Genomic DNA, 19226 nt, shown 5'->3' on the forward strand with positions numbered 1-19226 from the left:
TCTTGGTCTTGCCATTTCAATAGGTTGAATTCTTGAAATTTTCCTCAAATCTTTGTTTCAAAAAAAAAAAAAAAACATTCTTCCATAATTTAAAGTTAAAAAACAATATAAAAATCGCTTAAATAAACAGCAAGGTAAGTTCAAAATAACAGAGACGGAAACTCAACTGCGAAAGAGTCCAAAATAAGCTGAGTTTGATTTACTATGGGCTCGTTTGATTGCTAGAGTTGGATCCAACCCCCCCCCCCCCCCCTTTTTTTTTTGGTCAATAAAACATGCATATATTAAATATTAAGGAGTAGTGCAAGGAGCCTTTCCATTCTTTTTGAACTGAACTCCTTGTCTTAAGTCAAACTTATTTAATACTAATTTACAAAATTAATAATTATGTATATAATATGTAATAAAATATGAATCCCTTTAAAATTAGTAATTAAAATTATAATTAAGCATATCTACGTAAGAATTTCAAAAATTTACTTGTATTGAGATATAGCTTGAGTAAATTAAGATGAATTTAACTATGGTTCAGAAATTATATTGTCCAATTTACCTTTATAAAAACTATCTCCCTTCATTTCAAATGAAGGGTGATGTGAACATTTATTTCAAAAATAAAAAAAATTAAAAATGTTCTATTGTTACCTGGAGATTTGAGAACTTGAATAAATATATATAGCCTTGGGATGGTTTAATGTAGTGGAAATTAATTAGGGCGGTTCAGAATAGAATTGAAACTGATAATTCAATCACAAATTTGGCTTATTGGTATCAAGCTATCGGATTAATGATTGATGAAAAAATTGAAATTTTATAATTAACAATTTATCGGTACGGGGCCGGATTACTCAATTTTCGTATCGAATAAAGGGAGTTTTATAGCTTTACCCATGAAAACCAAACTAATTATCCTTATCTACCCATTTACTTTTCTACCCGTTAAACTAATTACTTTTCCTACCCATTATAGCTTTTGCGGGTAATTGGCTATTTTTATACTTTTTTTCTCCTTTTTCTTTATTTTTTCCTTTTTTCTCCTTTTCTATTTTTTTTAAATCATATTATTCTTTATTTTATTATTTTCAAATAATCTGATTTCATACTCAATTTTGGACCCTTTATTTTATTTTCTTTTACTTTTTCTCTTTTTTCTTTCCTTTTGTTCATTATCTTTATTTCTTCTTCCTTTTGTAAAGTAAATTAGCTCTTTTTTTCTTTTACTTTTTTTCTTACATAATCTAATTACATTCACTTTTTTTGTTCCTTTTTTTTTTATACAATAATAAAAGATAACCGATATAGTAAATATTTATTCACCTTCTTTAATAAAACTGATAGTATAATGTACTATTTGTTTTTCTTTTTCTCTCTTTTTTTTTCATTGCATTTTTTAAATATATTTATTACTGTAAATATTTCAAGCACATAGGTGTAACAGCCAAACCCGCTAGTGATATTATCCGTTCTAGTCCTAGGCCCTCACGAGTTTAAAACGCGTCGCTAGGGTCTAAACCACGCGTCGATGTAGGACTCTGTGGTGTATCGTCTAGCTTTACCTCCAGAGTTATCTTCAGTGCATCTAGTATTTCATGTGTCTATGTTGAAACTGTATTTTCATGAGCCGGGTCATATAATTGATAGGCAGGAGATAGAGTTTGATGATACTCTGTCATATGAGGAGGACCATGTAGCTATAATAAATAGGCAGGTTCGTAAGCTTCGAACCAAAGATGTTGCATCAGCAAAATTAATGTGCGAAATGTTATTGTTGGATTGTTTGACGGGTTGAAATTTTTTTAGATAGCTCCAGTTACAAAGAAAATTCTACCAAATTTTTTAAACTTTTTAGGTGGTATTCTTTGGGGTGCTAAGGAATAAGTGAGAGAGAGACAAAGGCTTAGGCATTCTTTTAGACTCAAGGACGATTGCGACGCAACATTCGAGGATGAGGCAAGGGAGAATGTAAAGCCCCGTAGATTTTTAGGCTTTAAACGTTGATAATGACGATCTTCATGTGACGTAAATTAGATGCTCGACGGGTATAAGAACCTATGCAATCTAGATAAAGTGATTGCAGATATGCCTATAGCACATGATGATTAGAAGTGGTTTATATGATATATTTATATAAGAAAAAAAAAAGAATTAAATAAAGCAATTGAAGCATATGACTGTGTATATTATATGAATTAGTAGTGGTGTGAAATGATAAATTGATAAAGACAAAAAAATTTAGAAGATAAAAGAATGAAAATTTACAAAAAGAGAATTGAACTATTCACGTGCATGGTCACGTGATACATATAGAATGGAAAATTTAAAGAAAAGGCTTTACAACGAAACATTAGGAATTGGTGTTTCTGTAAGGACGATCCAATTGATTAGAGAGAGAAACTCTCCCTCCTCTCTACTCACCTACAATCTCATCTTCTACGTTGATTAGCAAGGGATGAACCCTGAAACAAATTCACATGTATCCATTCTTCCAAAACCACCTGATCAAACTACTGATCATCCATTATCACCAACTAATTCCGCCCCAAATATTTCAAACAATCTCTTATTTAAAGAGAAATTACTCTCCCACGAAACTATAATAGATACACAAATTAACTCAAACATCACTATGCTTGACTATGCTGAGCCAATGAGAGAAGATTCCGACTATGAAACGCTGTCCCCACAATTCACTCATATCTCACTATCAGATGAGGACAGGCAACACATGTACTCACCATGGCGGTTCTCTCTCATAATCAAACTCCTAAGTAAAAGAGTGGTCCATTAATATCTTTAAAAAGGATCCAAGACCTTTGAAAACCCAAACGAAACATTTCCATTAATTGACCAAGGATCAGATTTTTATGTGGTTAAATTTACCAAAGAAGAAAACATGGCAAAAGCTCTACAACAAGCGCCATGGTTTATCAATGGTCATTACCTCTCCGTTAGAAGATGGGAGCCTAATTTTGTGGCCAGTAAAGCCAAGGAATTATACTCAGATGTCTGGGTTCGTCTTCCTCGGTTACCTATCGAGTTCTACGATGGGATAGTGCTTGGAAAAATTGGTAACTCAATTGGGAAGCTACTGCATATAGATGCATGTACCAGTTCAACAATCCGAGGGAGGTATGCAAGACTGTGTGTGCAAGTCCCATTAGACCAACCTATCCAAACTGCAATTCAAATTGGCTCTCATCTACAACAATTAGTGTATGAAGGAAAAATCTTTTTGTGTAAAGCATATGGTCGTTTATGTCACACAACACCCTCATGCATCTACCTTACAACAGAGACAGTGAAGCAGACACAAACGGGACCCTGGCTGATATCCTCTTACTCAACAGGTAAGGGACACTCCACTAAGGAGCAGTGACACACAGTGTCATTCCCAAAAGGACATAAGCATAAGCGCAGCACTGCCACTCCTCCAAAGGCCAGAAACACGGGTAACCAAACAGGTATTAGTGTCAATATTTTTGATGCAACATCAGGTAAGTTCCTAAATAATCAAAAATTAGCTTGTAAGCCTAAAAATCCTTTACTTCTGAGCAACAAAAATTAGAGGATTTTTGTTATTCTACTACTAAACATCATAAGCTTAATGCTAATCCTACTATTACTATTCAAACCTCTAATAAATTCTCATCATTACTTGCTAATAGCAATGATTTAACTAAAAAAAGAGGAATCAACTAGAATGGATTTGGATGAAATTTTTCATAGCCAATCCACAGACAATACCCACTCTTCTCCCACACAAAACGATTCCACTACCCCCAAATTGATAGTCCACGTGGCACTGTTGTTGCATGCAATACCACTATAGACAAACCAGCGGCCCCACTCCCTAAACATCTACTAAGCACGCCCTCTCTTACCCATAGTTCCCCTAATACACCAATTAACAACTTGTCACACAACAATGGCCACGTGGCCATGCAAACTAATTACTCAATTAGGGATAACCTAGAGTCGGAAGCAACTACACAAAGCATGCAAACTCAAATCTCTATATCATCTACTCAATCATTGCCTCACGAGCCCCAAGTTCCTACTGCCTTTACATCTTCCACTCCTCAAAATGAATCCACCACAACCTTTCACAAGGAGGAGAATACCACTAAACCAAATATCCCCCCACCAACGTCCATCCATACTATCAAGAATGGACAACCAAGTACAAAATCCAAATCGTCCAATCTATGTCACGAATACCCTCCCCCAGGATCATCAACCAACGACATGGTTGGAACAAGGGCTTCAGGGATAGGCAGCCTTCTTTACGTTGAACATCCAGAACCAAGAGGTTCTATTTGTCCTCCAAAACCCTCAGATTCTAGCCCAGATAATTTCAGAGGGCATGAGGCTAGTAGTGTCAAACTACATCAACCACCTCTGGGTGATGAATGTTCTCGACCCCATAGCTCCAGCATTGGCACTTGCTTTACTCCACAACATGCAAGCTCATTGGAATCTTCCACACCACTACAATCCATTGGTGAACATGCAACTCTTTTACCAGCTCCCATTCTTTGCTCTACAGGATCAAAACACTCCTTCTTTGATCCATGCATGGCAACCTGTGCCTCAGTATTTCCCACCACCGATGGATATTCATCAAACACAACCTCATCTCTATCACAATGCACCCGTACAAGAAGAGGAAGGAATAGTGGAGCAAGAATAGATCATCCCACCACTAAACATAACATCGTTCATAGAAATTTCAAACCTACACGTAGTCAAGGTCATGCTGTTCCAGGCACTGGAGGACAAGAAGTTTGTGTGCAAGTGCCCACAAGAACTGTTCAAATGTTCCCTCGACATCAGAACTCCACTAAATGAGGTAGTAGGCAACTTCTCAGTAATACTAAGCCTATCAATGAAGAGCAGTGTTCTACAACATCCCCCTCCCCCTCGATCCCTCAATGACTAGAATTCCTAATTTTGTTATTTAGAACATCAGGGGTGGAAACAATGATGAATTTAGGCATCATTTTAGGGACCTACTGACTACCCACAACCCTTCCCTAGTTGCCCTTCTGGAAACTCGTATGGCCAATCACATTGGCATTAGAGATGACTTCCAATTTTCCAACATGGTCGAGATTCCTGCTCAGTGTCAGTCGGGGGGTATTTCCATCCTTTGGCATGACTCCCATGTCCAACTCAACCATATTCGTCTTGATGGTCAAGAAATCCTTGCTATGATCTAGGTACTACCCAATCACCATCCTTGGTTGTTGAGTACTATTTATGCTAGCACCCATGTAAATATTAGGTCTCAACTTTGGTTAAACTTGAAAAATATTGCTAATAATTTTAAGGGCATGTGGTTCCTAGGTGGCGACTTCAAGGAAGTTGTTAGTCTACAAGATAAATGGGGTGGGAGACCTATTAATCGCAATAGAGCATCTAAATTATAATCTTGTATTAATCACTGCTAGCATATGGATCTTGGGTTTAAGGGGGTAAATACACTTGGTCTAATCATAGATATAATCGTCCTGATTTAATTTTGGAACGACTTGATAGGTGTTTTATCAACGAACAATGACTTGAATATTACCCAAATGCATTTGTTATCCATCTGCCTAAGACTTATTCTGATCATACACCCATACTCATTTCCCTATCTCATCACACTAGGCTTCACACTAAACGTATTTTCCAGCTTGAAACATTCTGGTGCCATCACCCTGATTTTACTTCTATGGTTATGGATACTTGGAATGGTCAAAATTTATCCAATGTCACCACTCTTTTCACTAATAAAGTTAAAGATTTGGCTGCCAACAATTTTGGTGATGTTACTAGGAAAAAGAAAACAATCCTAGCACGACTTAGTGGAATCCAAAAATCCACCAACTATCCTAGGAGTGTTTTCTTAAAAAATCTTGAGCAAACCCTCACTAATGAGTATAACACTCTTTTAAAAATAGAAGAGGATTACTGAAAACTCCATTCACGTATAAATTGGCTTAGTGAAGGTGATGCTAGTATCATATTTTTTCAGATAAGTGTTCTTAATAGGAGAAAGAAAAATTGTATCTCCTTTTTAAGGATGCTCATAATAATTGGATTAATGATCCCGATCAAATCATTCAACACACCTTTAATTATTTCCACAACATCTATCAAACAAGCCACGAATTCTCAAATTGGCTACCCACCCATACTTCCCCAGTCTCATCCAGTGCTACTGATTTGTCAGTATTGGATAAACAACTGCACAATCATGAAATTACTAGGGCTATTTTCTCGTTTAAACATTTTAAAGCTCCTGGCCCAGATGGAATACACCCTTTTTTATCAAAAGTATTGGCACATTGTCCATAGAACAATCTACGACAAATGTCACTCTGTATTTGATAACCTCACCATCCTTGAACAGATTAACACCACTTTCGTTTGTTTGATACCCAAATTCCCTAATGCCAACGAGCTAAAAAATTTCAAGCCGATTAGACTTTGTAATACTTCCTATAAAGTTATTATCAAAATCATTGTCAACCGTCTAAAACCCTTTTTAGATATCCCTCAAAGGCCCTTTTCAATCAAGCTTTCTCAAAGGATGATGGGCGGCTGATAATGCCATTATCATTCAAGAAATTATCCACCACTATAAGAAAGTAAAAGGGAATAAGGGAAATGCTCCTTAAAATCGATTTGGAAAAAGTATTTGATCGCTTGGAATGGTCCTTTATTCGTAGAGCCCTCCACTATTTCCATTTCCCACCTAAAATTACCAAACTCATCATGTCTTGCATTACTACCTCTAGTATTGTTGTCCTGGTCAATGGATCTCAAACGGAGTTCTTCAAGCCATCTAGGGACATTAGACAAGTTGACCCTATGTCACCATATATATTTATCCTTTGTATTGAATTACTATTTACCCTTATCAATCACCAAGTTGATTTAACTCTTGGGATCCTATTAAAATAAGCCCCAAGAGGCCACCTATTTCCCATTTATTTTTCGCGGATGATTTAACCTTAATAGCTGCAGCCAAAGAGAAATATGCTTCCACAATCAAACATTGTCTTGACTACTTCAGTAGATTATCAGGGCAACAAATTAATCATTCAAAATCAAAACTACTCTTTTCTAATAACTGCTCAAATTCTCAAAGAATTTCAATGTCTGCCATCCAAAATATCAAAATTAGTGACACCTTTGGGAAATACCTAGGTTTTCCAATTCTGAGTACCAAACCTAAACCAAGGGACTACAATTTCATCCTTGACAACCTCAACAAAAGACTTAATAGTTGGAAAACTCAATTCATATCACTACCAGGGAGAGCTACTCTCATTCAAATAACCCTCAATGCTCTCCCTAATCACATCATGCAATACACCATGTTGCCCAAAAACACACCGGCAAATTGACAAAATTCAACGAGATTTCCTCTGGGGAAGTTCTCCTACATCCAAAAAGATTAATTATATAAAATGTGATACTGTATCATTGCCTAAGTAGGATGGGGGTCTGGGGATACGAAAATCCTTGGATAAGAATAAAGCGGCTCTTACAAGCCTCACTTGGCATTTTTTAACCATCCCACCACTATCTGGGCAACCTTGCTTAACTCCAAATACAATGGTCGATACTCAAATACTTCACATTCTTTCATATAAAAATATCCTCACAGGATAGACCATTTGTAAATATGCTACTGCATGGCATATTGGAGAAGGTTCCCACATAGATATTTGGCATGCAAACTGGATACCATGCATAAAAAGCCTAAGGAGTATGATCGACAGTCCCCTACCACACCAAGAGTCCGCCCTCAAGATTTCTAATATCTTCTACAATGGGACATGAGACCTATCACGACTATCCTATGAATTTCCTCCCCATATTCTAACTCAAATCCACTCTATTCAACCCACTACTAACGAGAACCACACTGATACTCCAATTTGGGCACCAACCACTATTGGTATATTTACCACAACTTTCGTGTACCCTCTTATTACTGCTAATGCAACCCACACCCAAAGTAAGAATTTTCATTAGCTCTGGAAATTAAAAAATTGGAATAAGCTTAAATATTTTCTTTGGCAATGCTACCATGATAGATTACCTACAAAAAACTTCTTGAATCACATTGGAATAGCCACTTCTTTGTACTCCCCAGTTTGCCCTACCGTAGAGGAAACATCTCAACATATTTTCCTATTGTGCCCAATAGCAAAGCAGTTATGGGAAGCTCTAGATGTAATCATTCAATTAGTTGATACCCTTTCCACCCATTGGCTAGATAGTCTATATAAACAAAAACCACACCCCATATACCCTTCCTTGACATGGGATTGTCTTTTGTCCTTCACTCTTTAACTTCTCTGGCTAAATAGGAATAGAAACACCTTCCACAATCTTTGTAACTCAGTGGATAGTAATCATGTTATCTCAAGAGATATAGAATATTTGCATTGCAGTAATATCAACTGCAACAAACTCGATAGACCCTTACAAGTTGCTACCAAATGGGAACCCCCTACTATACAACAATTGAAACTCAATATAGATGGGGCCTTTAAGGGTAGATTTGAGCAAGGAGGGATAGGTGAGGTATTCAGAGACTCGACTGGGAACTGGATTCTTGGTTTAGTAAAGCAACTACTGGTCCTTCTCCTCTATACATTGAGCTTGAGGCATTATGCCAAGGCCTAGAACTAGCAGTAACCGACCAATTCATAAATTTGCAAATAGAGACAGACTCTGCCTCTATACCATCACTAATTGAATCAAACTACTCACCACTCTATAATTCACTTCTTTGTAAATGCAGGTACTAGATGAAGATGTTGGGGAATCCACCCATCCTACACATTTTCAAGGAAGGCAACAACATAGCGCATGATATGGCGCAACAGGGAATTCAGCAAGACAATGTCTATCATAAGCAGTTATATCTTGAAGTTCCTAACTACCTTAAAGAAGTTGTGCGAGCGGATTCAGAAGGAAACACTATTACTAGGACTACCACCACCAATACTATTGTGTTAAATTATTTGGTTATGCTGGGCACCCTTGTAATGTTCACTTTTGGTTGTAATGCTACTTCTAATGGTATGCCTTCGTCTGCTCCTAATGGGAGGACCATGCCATGTAACTATGCTACTTAGTATTGAATAAAAGTTTATCCTCCTTGCCAAAAAAAAAACTCTTGTTTCGGCCAAAGCTTAAGGCAGCATAAAGTTTTTCCTTTTCGCTGCTTCCATTCTTTCCACGAACAAACAAACTGTAAGAAATTCCTTCTTCCTTTTAGTTTTTCCTCATTTCTATCATATTAAATTGTCTATTCTATTAGAGATTAGTTATAGTAGTTGCAAACAGGAGTTGAGATTTGAGTGGTAAAGAGAGAAATTGATAATGAAGGTTTGAATTAGTGAAAAAGATGAAATCTTTGACTGGGTGATATAATGTATTATTGATAATATTATTAAGGATGATTGTACCCATTGTATTGTAAAAGAATTAAATGAGTAAGTTTAGTTCCCACGTAATAGAGGAAAAATTCACAGATTAGAGGATTTGAACCAAGGCTCCTAAATTAATGGGAATAAAGTTGCAAGCTTTAGGCACGTATTGATGTAAGTTAAATCGGTTTATCATGTAGATTGTGAAATTGGGGTTCAGGATTGCTTGAAGGAGGTGTGAAGTGGAAGTTAAGCTTGTCGTCTTGAGGTGAGTTGAGGCTTATTCTTCTAGTAGGGAATTTTATTAGAACTCACATGCTCCATGTGTTTGATAAATCTAAGCCATGTCTCCTTGTGCTCCATTATTCAGTTCGTGACATTCTTATTCACTACGACTTTATATATATGATAGAGTTACATGTTTATGCCTATTGATGTCCCTTCATTTGTCATATTTACATTTAGTGAGGTATTTAGTTCTTTATGCATTAATGTGATAACATTTAAGGGAGAACTAGCCATAAAATTGGATTGCGGCCGCACTTCATTTAATTGTGCGGACCACACATTTCTGAGTGCGGCCGCATACTTGAACTTGGACTGGAGCTGGACTTCAGTATGTGGACCGCACATTTGTGAGTGCGGATGTATACTTGAACTTGGACTGGAGTTGACCTTCAGTATGCGGATTGCACATTGTGAGGCGGCCGCATTTTCGCCTCATGCGGCCGCACAATAATAGTGCGGTCTGCATATCTTCAATCTTCCAAAAACATGGCTCCCTGATTCTCCTATTCTGTAGACCGCACAATTATGAGTGAGGCCGCACAATAATGGTTCAGTACGCATTTCTTCATGGCCCAAAAATACAATTCTCTGAACTTCATCTTCTGCGGCCGCACTAGAATTTTGCGGTCAGCATTTTGCATGGAAATTCTGTCAGAGGCTTCCTTATGTTCTGCGGCCGCACTCAATATTGTGCGGTCCACATTGTGCCCTTTTAGCCTTGTTTTGGTCCTTGTCCAAAATTACTCCTTCTTGAGTTGATTTCATTTCTTTGGATCATAATCCAACACTCCTACAAGAAAGCACATTTTATTAGTTTTCAGGAATATCTTTAAGCAATTTTGAGCTAAAACGAAAGTAAAAGAGTGCAAATAATTAGTCAAAATCTCTGTCGCGCCCCCTTTTTCTCGTAAAATCGGGTTTATGACATTTGATTGGGACAACTCGTTCCTTTTGGAACTGGATTTTGCATTTGAAGAGTCGCCACCTAATGGTTTAAGGTTAATTAGGACACCAATAGGGTTCAATTCTAAGTTCGATTGAATAACCAGTGATAGGGTAAGGGCTTGAAATTATCCTAAGGGTAAGGTGTTAGGCACCCCTCAGGATCCACCAGTGTGGTTACCGGCCAGACAGTTTATTGTGATTTGTGCAATTAACAAGTAAATAGATAAGACTCACATAAGAAGGGATTTAGATTAAACACACAAGAGAAGGGATAATTAAAAGAAGAGTTTTGAAAAGAAGTTTTCAAATAAAAGGGAAGGGGTCCTAGGTTTATATTTAATATGGATCACAACAATGTGATACCTGGTATGACACTCCTCAAAAGAGGGGATATACGTGGTATTAGCGCACCTGTCATCACATCTATATCTACCCATCCCACCCCGTTAAGGTATTTAAAGCGCGGATTCGTCTCGATCACTATTGCATGCTATTACCCGTCCCATTCCTACCAGTCCCGGAGGAGCTTAGGACTACTATTTCCTAAAGGGGGGGGGATATTAGGCTGATTTTGGTTTCAAAAGGTAAAAATCTAAAGCGACATACAAAACACATATACTGCATGTTGGGGGAAGCATATAAACAGATAAAGGCCCATGTACACCTCCTCAAACGAAAATACATAAATAGCATGACTTGCACATACTTTTAGGTCTGATTAAAATACTAAAGACGAGGGGAGTTTGATCATTGAGGCAGATCAGTTTATTACATAACTCAGATAAGAGGTATGAGTCAGGCCTGCTTGCTGGTTGTAGCAATTAACAAAAGTGGATTCAATTTTATGGTTATTACTCTAAGGCTTACCTAAGTGTTAGATGAGGTCCTATTGACATGATATATAATTGATTCAGAATGTTGTGAAACAGTAATAACTCAAAACGAATTGTTTGAAATCCTATAGGCATGCTTGCTAAACCTCGTTAAATAAGGGAATTAGGTTATTTAAAACCGGTTCAGAATAGACTGATTAAATTAGACTAACTCCATATTCTATAGGCAATGGTATTTAATGTTGCTGATTTTAATACCTATAGGCATGATATCTAACATTGAATGATTTCAACATCATGAACATGATACTTACTTATAGCCGTTTAAAACCTAAAGCATGATATCTAAGTGGCATGCAGAATTTTAAATAAGTCCTATAGGTAGAGTTATCTAGATGTGAAATTGACCATGAAGAAATTAAGATAACCCTATAGACATGGTGTCTAAAATGCAGAATTGAACACGCAGAATAAAACAAACAGTCCTATAGACATGCTTTCTACCCTTGAGCTTACATGGTTTCCCAACCCTTTTCACTAGCTGGCCCCAAGTGTTTATTATAAATTATTACAGACCAGAAATAATGAAATAGATCAAAAAAGTTCAAAGAAAAGTTACAACCAGAGGAAGCCTGACTCTTGACTTCCTCTCTGAGTTATGGAATAAACCACCTCAAATGCCATTGATTCAAAGCCTTTCTCAGACTTGAGTGTGTCAAAGTTCCCTAAGGGTCTTAATAGGACCCCGGGCAATGCTCACACCCAAGTTACATAACCAGAATAGAAATGAGTGCAGTGTGGAAGTGCCAGCCCTTATTTGTCCAAGTTTAGAGGGAGCTCATGGGTCCCAAGGCAAGTCTCACACAGGGGGGGGGGCAGAATTTAATTTCTAAGAAGATATTGAAAGTGCAGGAACAGAGTTTCAAAACTAAAGGGACAAAGGAGAGGGTAAGGGGTGATAGAGAGACAGTAATCAATAACACATAGAGTTAATAACTTCATACAAAGGGAGGTCAAGGGTTGGGAATCCATTGCGAGGAGCCCATGCACTTAGGCATGGATCAGTTTTGGGCATGTACAACAATAGAAGGTGCTGACATGATTATAAAACAATCATAACACACAACATCTAGAGGAAACATGGATGTTATGATCCCAGAGGAATCAGGTTTGGGTCATGCACATCATTGTCCAATGTTGTCATGCCCCAAACCAAACACAAGTATTAAACACATTGGGGTGGGGGTTTAAGATTTACAAGTCATGATAAGTAATGGCAAAAACATTAACTCAGAATCAGGAAAGGGCAGATTACAGCATGCTTAATAATGGAACTTGGATAAATACAAATAGGAGACAAACAAGAATGCAAGAAACAGTAGAGAAGCATGTTGTTGTTGATGCAGAAGATAAATTAGAACATACCAGTAAAGATGCAAATGCAGGAAAAATAAGCAAACTTCCCATAGCCTAGCCTTGGCTTTCAACAAGCTAGGTAAGGCAGCAATACAAGTAAAAACAGAGAAAAAGAGAGATTTTAGTGGAGTGTGTGTGTCTGAATCCAAGTGTTTTATGCCTTGTGTTTGTGTGTTTGAAAGAAAAGAAGTACAGGGTATTTATAGCTTTCTGAAAATGGGTAAAAGAGAAGTAATAAGCTACAAACATGGAAACAATCACAATTCAGAATCAATTATACAAGTGATTGCCTTTAATTAAGGGATCACTTGCTTAACGGGCAGTGACAAGTACAAAATAAGGAAAGAATCAATTTGTAAGCAGGCTGATAGTTGCCATAAAAGCAGTAGTAAAACAATCGAGTAAGTAACTAAGTCTAAGTACAGAAATATACCAATTTTGGAAAAGATTCAGTAAGGCAAAACAGGAAAAGAAATCAATTAACCTTAACAGGCGAGTGAAATCAGAATTTCACAAAGTAAAAGTTTGAAATCAGTCACAAGTTTGAAGATCAATCAAAGAAGGAAACTCAACATATAAATAGAGTGCACAAACACTATACATGCAAAGCCAAGCTTATTGGCAAAGGGAAATAGCAGGCAATAGTAGTACAAAATTCATTAGATAGCAGCATTCGAAGCATGATAGTCCAGTAGGTCAAATCACATTGAATCAGTAGTGAAGAAAACATAGAATATCAAAAAGCATGCGAAGATCTCACAGTAGCATGTGAGGAAAAACCTTTTTGAAAAAAATAAAATAAAATTAAAATTTCGAGCATAATCGAGTTTTAGAGATGATAGAAATCTAGAATCAAAAGAATCACACAAAGGAATAAGAGAACTTCAAATCGAGTCACGTACTTAAACTAACAGTCTTAGGCCCAAAGCCATAGGGTTTTCAACAATAGTAGAGTTTTAAAAGAGGATAAACGAACAAATCAGACAAAACTTCAAGCAAACAAGCATTCGTCTAATAAACAGTCAAAAGAAATTAGGGCTTTTAACATGCAAACTCAGGTAGAAGAACGATATGAGCAAACATAGCAAAACATGTCAAAAATCAAAGAAAAGTTTTGAAATAACTTAACAAGAACCCTAATCGGAAAAGATAAGGAGTTTCAAAAGTAGAGTTTTAAAAGAAACTTCGAGAAAGATGCCTAGAAGTTCAAAGCAAACGTAGATCTGAAGCAGATCTGAAAGAAATCAAAAGAACCTTAGAGATTATGGTTTCGGAAGAACCCCAAGTGACGAGAAAGGCCTTGAAAGGCATCGATCTAAGTAGGAGAGTCAAAGGTATGACTCCAATGGCCATGGTTGGCCTGAGAAAGGTCAGAGACACCGAAGAATAGTCATCAAGCAAAGACATGACCAAGCCCCTTCAGGATCTAGTCATTAGACCATAGAAACGAACACGTAGAAGCCATGAGAGGCTGATACAGGTCTCCGATGACCTTGGAAGGCCATGTATTAGGGTGGATTAGGGTGGCGTCAGCTAGGGTATGAGGGTGTTATAGGGAGGATTTGAGAGAGGAGAGGTTTCAGAGGCGACGTGTTATGAGGAATGATAGGGTTTAGAGGGTCGTTTAGGATTAATTAAGGTAAGAGGGGCCTGGTGGCCGTTGATCATTTTGATCAATGGTCTGGATTGAACAGGTAAGTGGGGCGGTTTAATGGGATAGGTTTGGGTCGATTCAGATCGGGTCGGGGTAATTGGGCTTCATATTGGGTTCAATTGGTGTTCAAAATCAGGCTATAATTGAAATAAAATGGGGGTAACATTTAAATAGACAATTTTTCCTATTTGATTTATAAAAAATAATAAAATGATTTCTATAAATATATTAAAGGTACTAAAATGATTTATAGTACATAATTATCAAATTAAAAATACTGGACTTAATTTTTATAGATATAAACGCAATTAAATCTAAAAGAGGCTAATATTGCAATTATATATAATTTAGCTTTAAAAATACTAAATCAATTTATAAAAATATGCAAAAAATATTTTAGCCATATTTTATATGAGAATCCAATAAATAAATCACCAAAATGATAACTTTGGGAATTATTATTGGTTTTTTATGAATAAAATAGGGGAATAAATTGGTTAAAAAAATCTTTTCAAAATTAGGAAAAATGATAAAACATTTCAACATACTTATACATACATATATATGCCATTTTGAAAGTATTTTGCATACTAAAAATATAGAAGAAAAAATTGGGTATCAACAGCTGCTCCTTTTTACCTGAGAAGGATGAAAGAGTTGTCGGGTAAAGATACGATGACCAATTTTGACCGAGCGAAATGGTTCGAAGAGGTTTAGGCTGCGAAGACTTTCGATAGTGGACGCAATATCTAGGGCGGGGTGAATGGTTAAGGTTTAACATGGCTGCGGGAACTGGAGCGGGATTGCTCCTGCTGAGATGGTCGTTGCTCGTCGGTTTACCTGCAAATAAGCAATACAAGCGTATATTGTGCGTAAATTTAAACATGATGCAATTTCCCGTCGGACCATGAAGATTGTCTTTGGATGTTTAGAATGTCATCCTTAGACCATGATGTCGTGGGCCATGAAGCGTATAAAGAAGGATTCGCAGGCCATGAAATAATGCTCTCGGGCTGTGAGGATGATGCCTCCGAACCATGATGCCTTTGAATAATGATATGCAAAAGATTAAAAGGGGTCCTCAGGCCATGACATGGTATTCTCGAGCTATGAAAATGGTGCCTCCGAACGATGACACCTTTGGATAATTTGGTGATCTTTCAGCCCATGAGGTGCAATATTTGGCGATCTTTCAGACCATGCAAATGCAGTAGGTGACGATCTTTTAGCCATGCAAATATAGATAAAGTGGCGATCTTTCAGCCATGCAAATGTAGATAAAGTGGCGATCTTTCAGCCATGCAAATGTAGATGAGGCGATCTTTCAGCCATGCAAATGTAGATGGAGGTAGAGCTTAACCTTAGAAGGCAGAATGGTAGCCTTATGCAATGCAGAAAATGCAGATGGAGACAACGTTTAGTCTCAGAAGACAGAATAGAAGCCTTATGCAATGCAGAAATGCAGATGGAGACAATGTTTAGTATCGGAAGGCAGAATAGTATCCTTATGTAATGCAGAGATGCAGATGGAGAAAATGTTTAGTCTCAGAAGAATGGTAGCCTTATGTAAGAAATAAAGTGGCAAGCGGTAACAAAGCTTTCTTAGCTGATAGTAGATTGCGATATTGTGACTGCACGGAACGTCACCGGTGTGTATGGATGGCAAATGTGAGTAAGTGCGACAGTTCCGAGAGTTGTATTCTTGAACAACGTTTGTTTCGTGGGTGTATAGTACGTCTGATGTTTTCGTAATCACAGTGCCTGCGTTCAAAGAAAAATTGTGAGTTTTGTAGGGGGTGAAGGTTATTTCGTATCCCCGCTGGCTCTGCTTGATCTGCTCGGCTTTGATCTGGTGATATTGTTTGCATCATTGGGGTAGCGTTTCTAAACAAGGCAATTTCAGTAATAAACATTCATGATTTCGTAAAAATATGTCATAAATATATATAATTAAAAACAACAACTTTTAGATGAACCGACGACTGCGACGTGGTTCAAGACATTGCAACCTCTCTTTCTACGGAATTTCGAGGGTCCTCCTCAAAATTTTGCCCCAGTTTAATGGGTTGAAGTTTCTGACCGTTGCTTGCGATGATTGGCTGAAGTTACTTCGGAATTTTGAGGGCCCTCCTCAAAATTCCGCCCCAGTTTCTAATTGCGGGGGGAAATGAAGATTTTATTGAATTATGACCGAACCCATAGGGCTGCTACGTATCCCCTATTAAATTGGAATCAGGTTAGGCGTAGTTCAATTTACATCATATAGGAAAGCATAAAGATTACACATAGTAACGCTTGACTGCATCTGAGATGATTGGTTTTGGCCATACTTGTCCGTCCATTTCTGCAAGTTTGAGGGATCCTCCTGTCAAGACCCGATGAACCATGTATGGACCCTACCAGTTGGGAGAGAACTTCCCGTTGGCTTCATCTTGATGAGGAAAAATTTTCTTTAACACCAACTGCCCTGGTGTGAACTGTCTTGGCTTGACTCTTTTGTTGAAGCCTCTGGACATTCTATTCTAATAAAGTTGACCATGGCAAACTGCATTCATTCCTTTTTCATCTATAAGGGCTAGTTCTTCATAACGACTTTTTACCTATTCCGCGTCGCCGAGCTCAGCTTCTTGTATGATCCCTAATGAAGGGATTTCTACCTCAGCGGGAATGACGACTTTTGTACCATAAACCAGAATATAGGGGGTTGCCCCGGTTGATGTACGGACTGTGGTGCGATACCCTAATAGAACGAATGATAACTTCTCGTGCCACTGTTTATGCTTCTCTATCATTTTCCTCAATATCTTCTTGATATTATTATTGGCGGCTTCTATGGCTCCATTCATCTGAGGTTTGTAGGCTATAGAATTCTTGTGTTTGATCTTTGAAAAATTCATACATAGCTTTCATCAAGTCACTATTGAGGTTGGAGCCATTATCAGTAATGATTGACTCTAGAATCCCGAATCGACAAACATGTGGTCGCGGACAAAGTCCATCACGACTTTCTTGGTTACTGCTCTGAAAGATGCTGCTTCGACCCATTTGGTGAAATAGTCGATTGCTACTAGGATAAACTTCTGTCCATTGGAAGTGTAGGGCTCGATTGGTCCAATAACATCCATTCCCCAGGCGGCGAATGGCCATGGTGAGCTTGTTGTATTAAGCTCATTTGGAGGTACTTTTATCATGTCTGCATGTATCTGACAGCGGTGGCATTTTCGGACATATTGGATGCAGTTCGTTTCTATAGTCATCCAAATGTAACCAGCTCGGAGTATCTTCTTGGCTAAGACAAAATCATTCATGTATGGACTGCAGGTCCCAGCATGAATTTCCTCTAGTAGCCTGGATGCTTCCTTTGCGTCGACACACCTTAATAATCCCAAATTAGGAGTTCTCCTATACAGGATTCCTCCCTATGAAAGAAATTATTGGACAATCTCCGAAGTGTGTGTTTCTGAGTAGGATTTGCAAGTTCTGGGTACTCACCTTTTACCAAATACTCGATATCATGAAACCAAGGCTTTCTATCTTCTTCTTCTTCGATATGGGCACAGTAAGCCGGCTGATCATGGATTTTCACTGGAATGAGATCAATGAAATTTTTGTCTGTATGTTGTATCATGGATGACAGGGTGGCTAATGCATCGACGAACTCATTCTGGACCCTAGGAACATGTTGGAACTCTGTCTTCGAGAACCTTTTCTTCAAATCCTGTACATGATGTAGATACAGGAGTATCTTGGAGTTCTTTGTCGCCCATTCTTCTCGTACCTGATGTATAAGCAAGTTTGAATCTCCGATCACTAGCAACTCTTGAATGTTCATATCGATGGACATTTTAAGCTCTAAGATGCAAGCTTCATATTTAGCCATGTTGTTGGTGCGCGGGAACCTGAGTTTGGCAGACACCGGATAATGCTGACCGGTTTCAGATACTCGGACTGCTCCTATGCCAATTCCTTTGAAATTTGCCGCTCCATCAAAAAACATTCTCCAACCATTATAGGATTCTGCAATGTCTTCTCCTATGAATGATACCTCTTCGTTAGAAAGATACATTTTTAGGGGTTCGTATTCTCCATCTACATGATTTTCAGCAAGGTGATCTGCTAGTGCCTGTCCCTTGATTGCTTTCTGAGTCATGTAGACAATGTTGAACTCACTCAATAGGATATGCCACTTGGCTAGCTTGTCAGTGGGCATGGGCTTCTAGAAGATGTACTTCAAAGAATCCATCCTCGATATGAGATATGTAGTATAGGCACAGAAATAGTGCCTCAGCTTCTGAGCTACCCAAGTCAGAGCACAATAGGTGCGCTCTAACAGAGAATACCGAGCCTCGTATGGGGTGAACTTCTTACTAAGGTAATAAATGGCCTGCTCCTTCCTCCCTATTTCATCATGCTTTCCTAGAACGCAACTGAAAGCTCAATCCAATACTGCAAGGTAGAGTAATAAAGGTCTACCTGGCTCAGGCGGGACCAAGACTGGTGGTGTTGACAAGTATTCCTTGATTCTATCGAAGGCCTTTTGGCAGTCATCAGTCCATTTGGTAGTGGTGTCCTTTTTCAACATCTTAAAGATTGACTCATAGATGACTATAGATTGTGCTATGAACCGGCTGATGTAGTTAAGCCTTCCCAAGA

The 19226-nt window shown here is 37.9% G+C and overlaps 1 protein-coding gene across 1 annotated transcript; it reads right to left on the reverse strand.

Annotated features, from left to right (window-relative positions):
- Positions 1–6560: 6560 nt before the first annotated feature.
- Positions 6561–18453, reverse strand: LOC138880866 (uncharacterized). Its single transcript, XM_070161046.1, has 2 exons — positions 18066–18453; positions 6561–6625 (listed from the first exon to the last, which is right to left on the reverse strand). Exons 1-2 carry the CDS (start codon positions 18451–18453, stop codon positions 6561–6563), a joined length of 453 nt encoding a protein of 150 aa, XP_070017147.1.
- Between the last annotated feature and the right edge of the window lie 773 nt (positions 18454–19226).

This window comes from Nicotiana sylvestris, chromosome 11 (genome assembly GCF_000393655.2).
Source record: "Nicotiana sylvestris chromosome 11, ASM39365v2, whole genome shotgun sequence".
Taxonomy (NCBI): Eukaryota; Viridiplantae; Streptophyta; class Magnoliopsida; order Solanales; family Solanaceae; genus Nicotiana; species Nicotiana sylvestris.

What these genes read in the sequence shown, in the direction of transcription:
- LOC138880866 (XM_070161046.1), bottom strand. Translation starts at nt 18,453, where the DNA reads ATGGCTAAATATGAAGCTTGCATCTTAGAGCTTAAAATGTCCATCGAT. An exon ending in TATCGAGTATTTGGTAAAAG is followed by an intron (nt 6,626 to 18,065) that starts GTGAGTACCCAG and finishes ACTTTCTTATAG; the next exon opens with TGGTGGATAATTTCTTGAAT.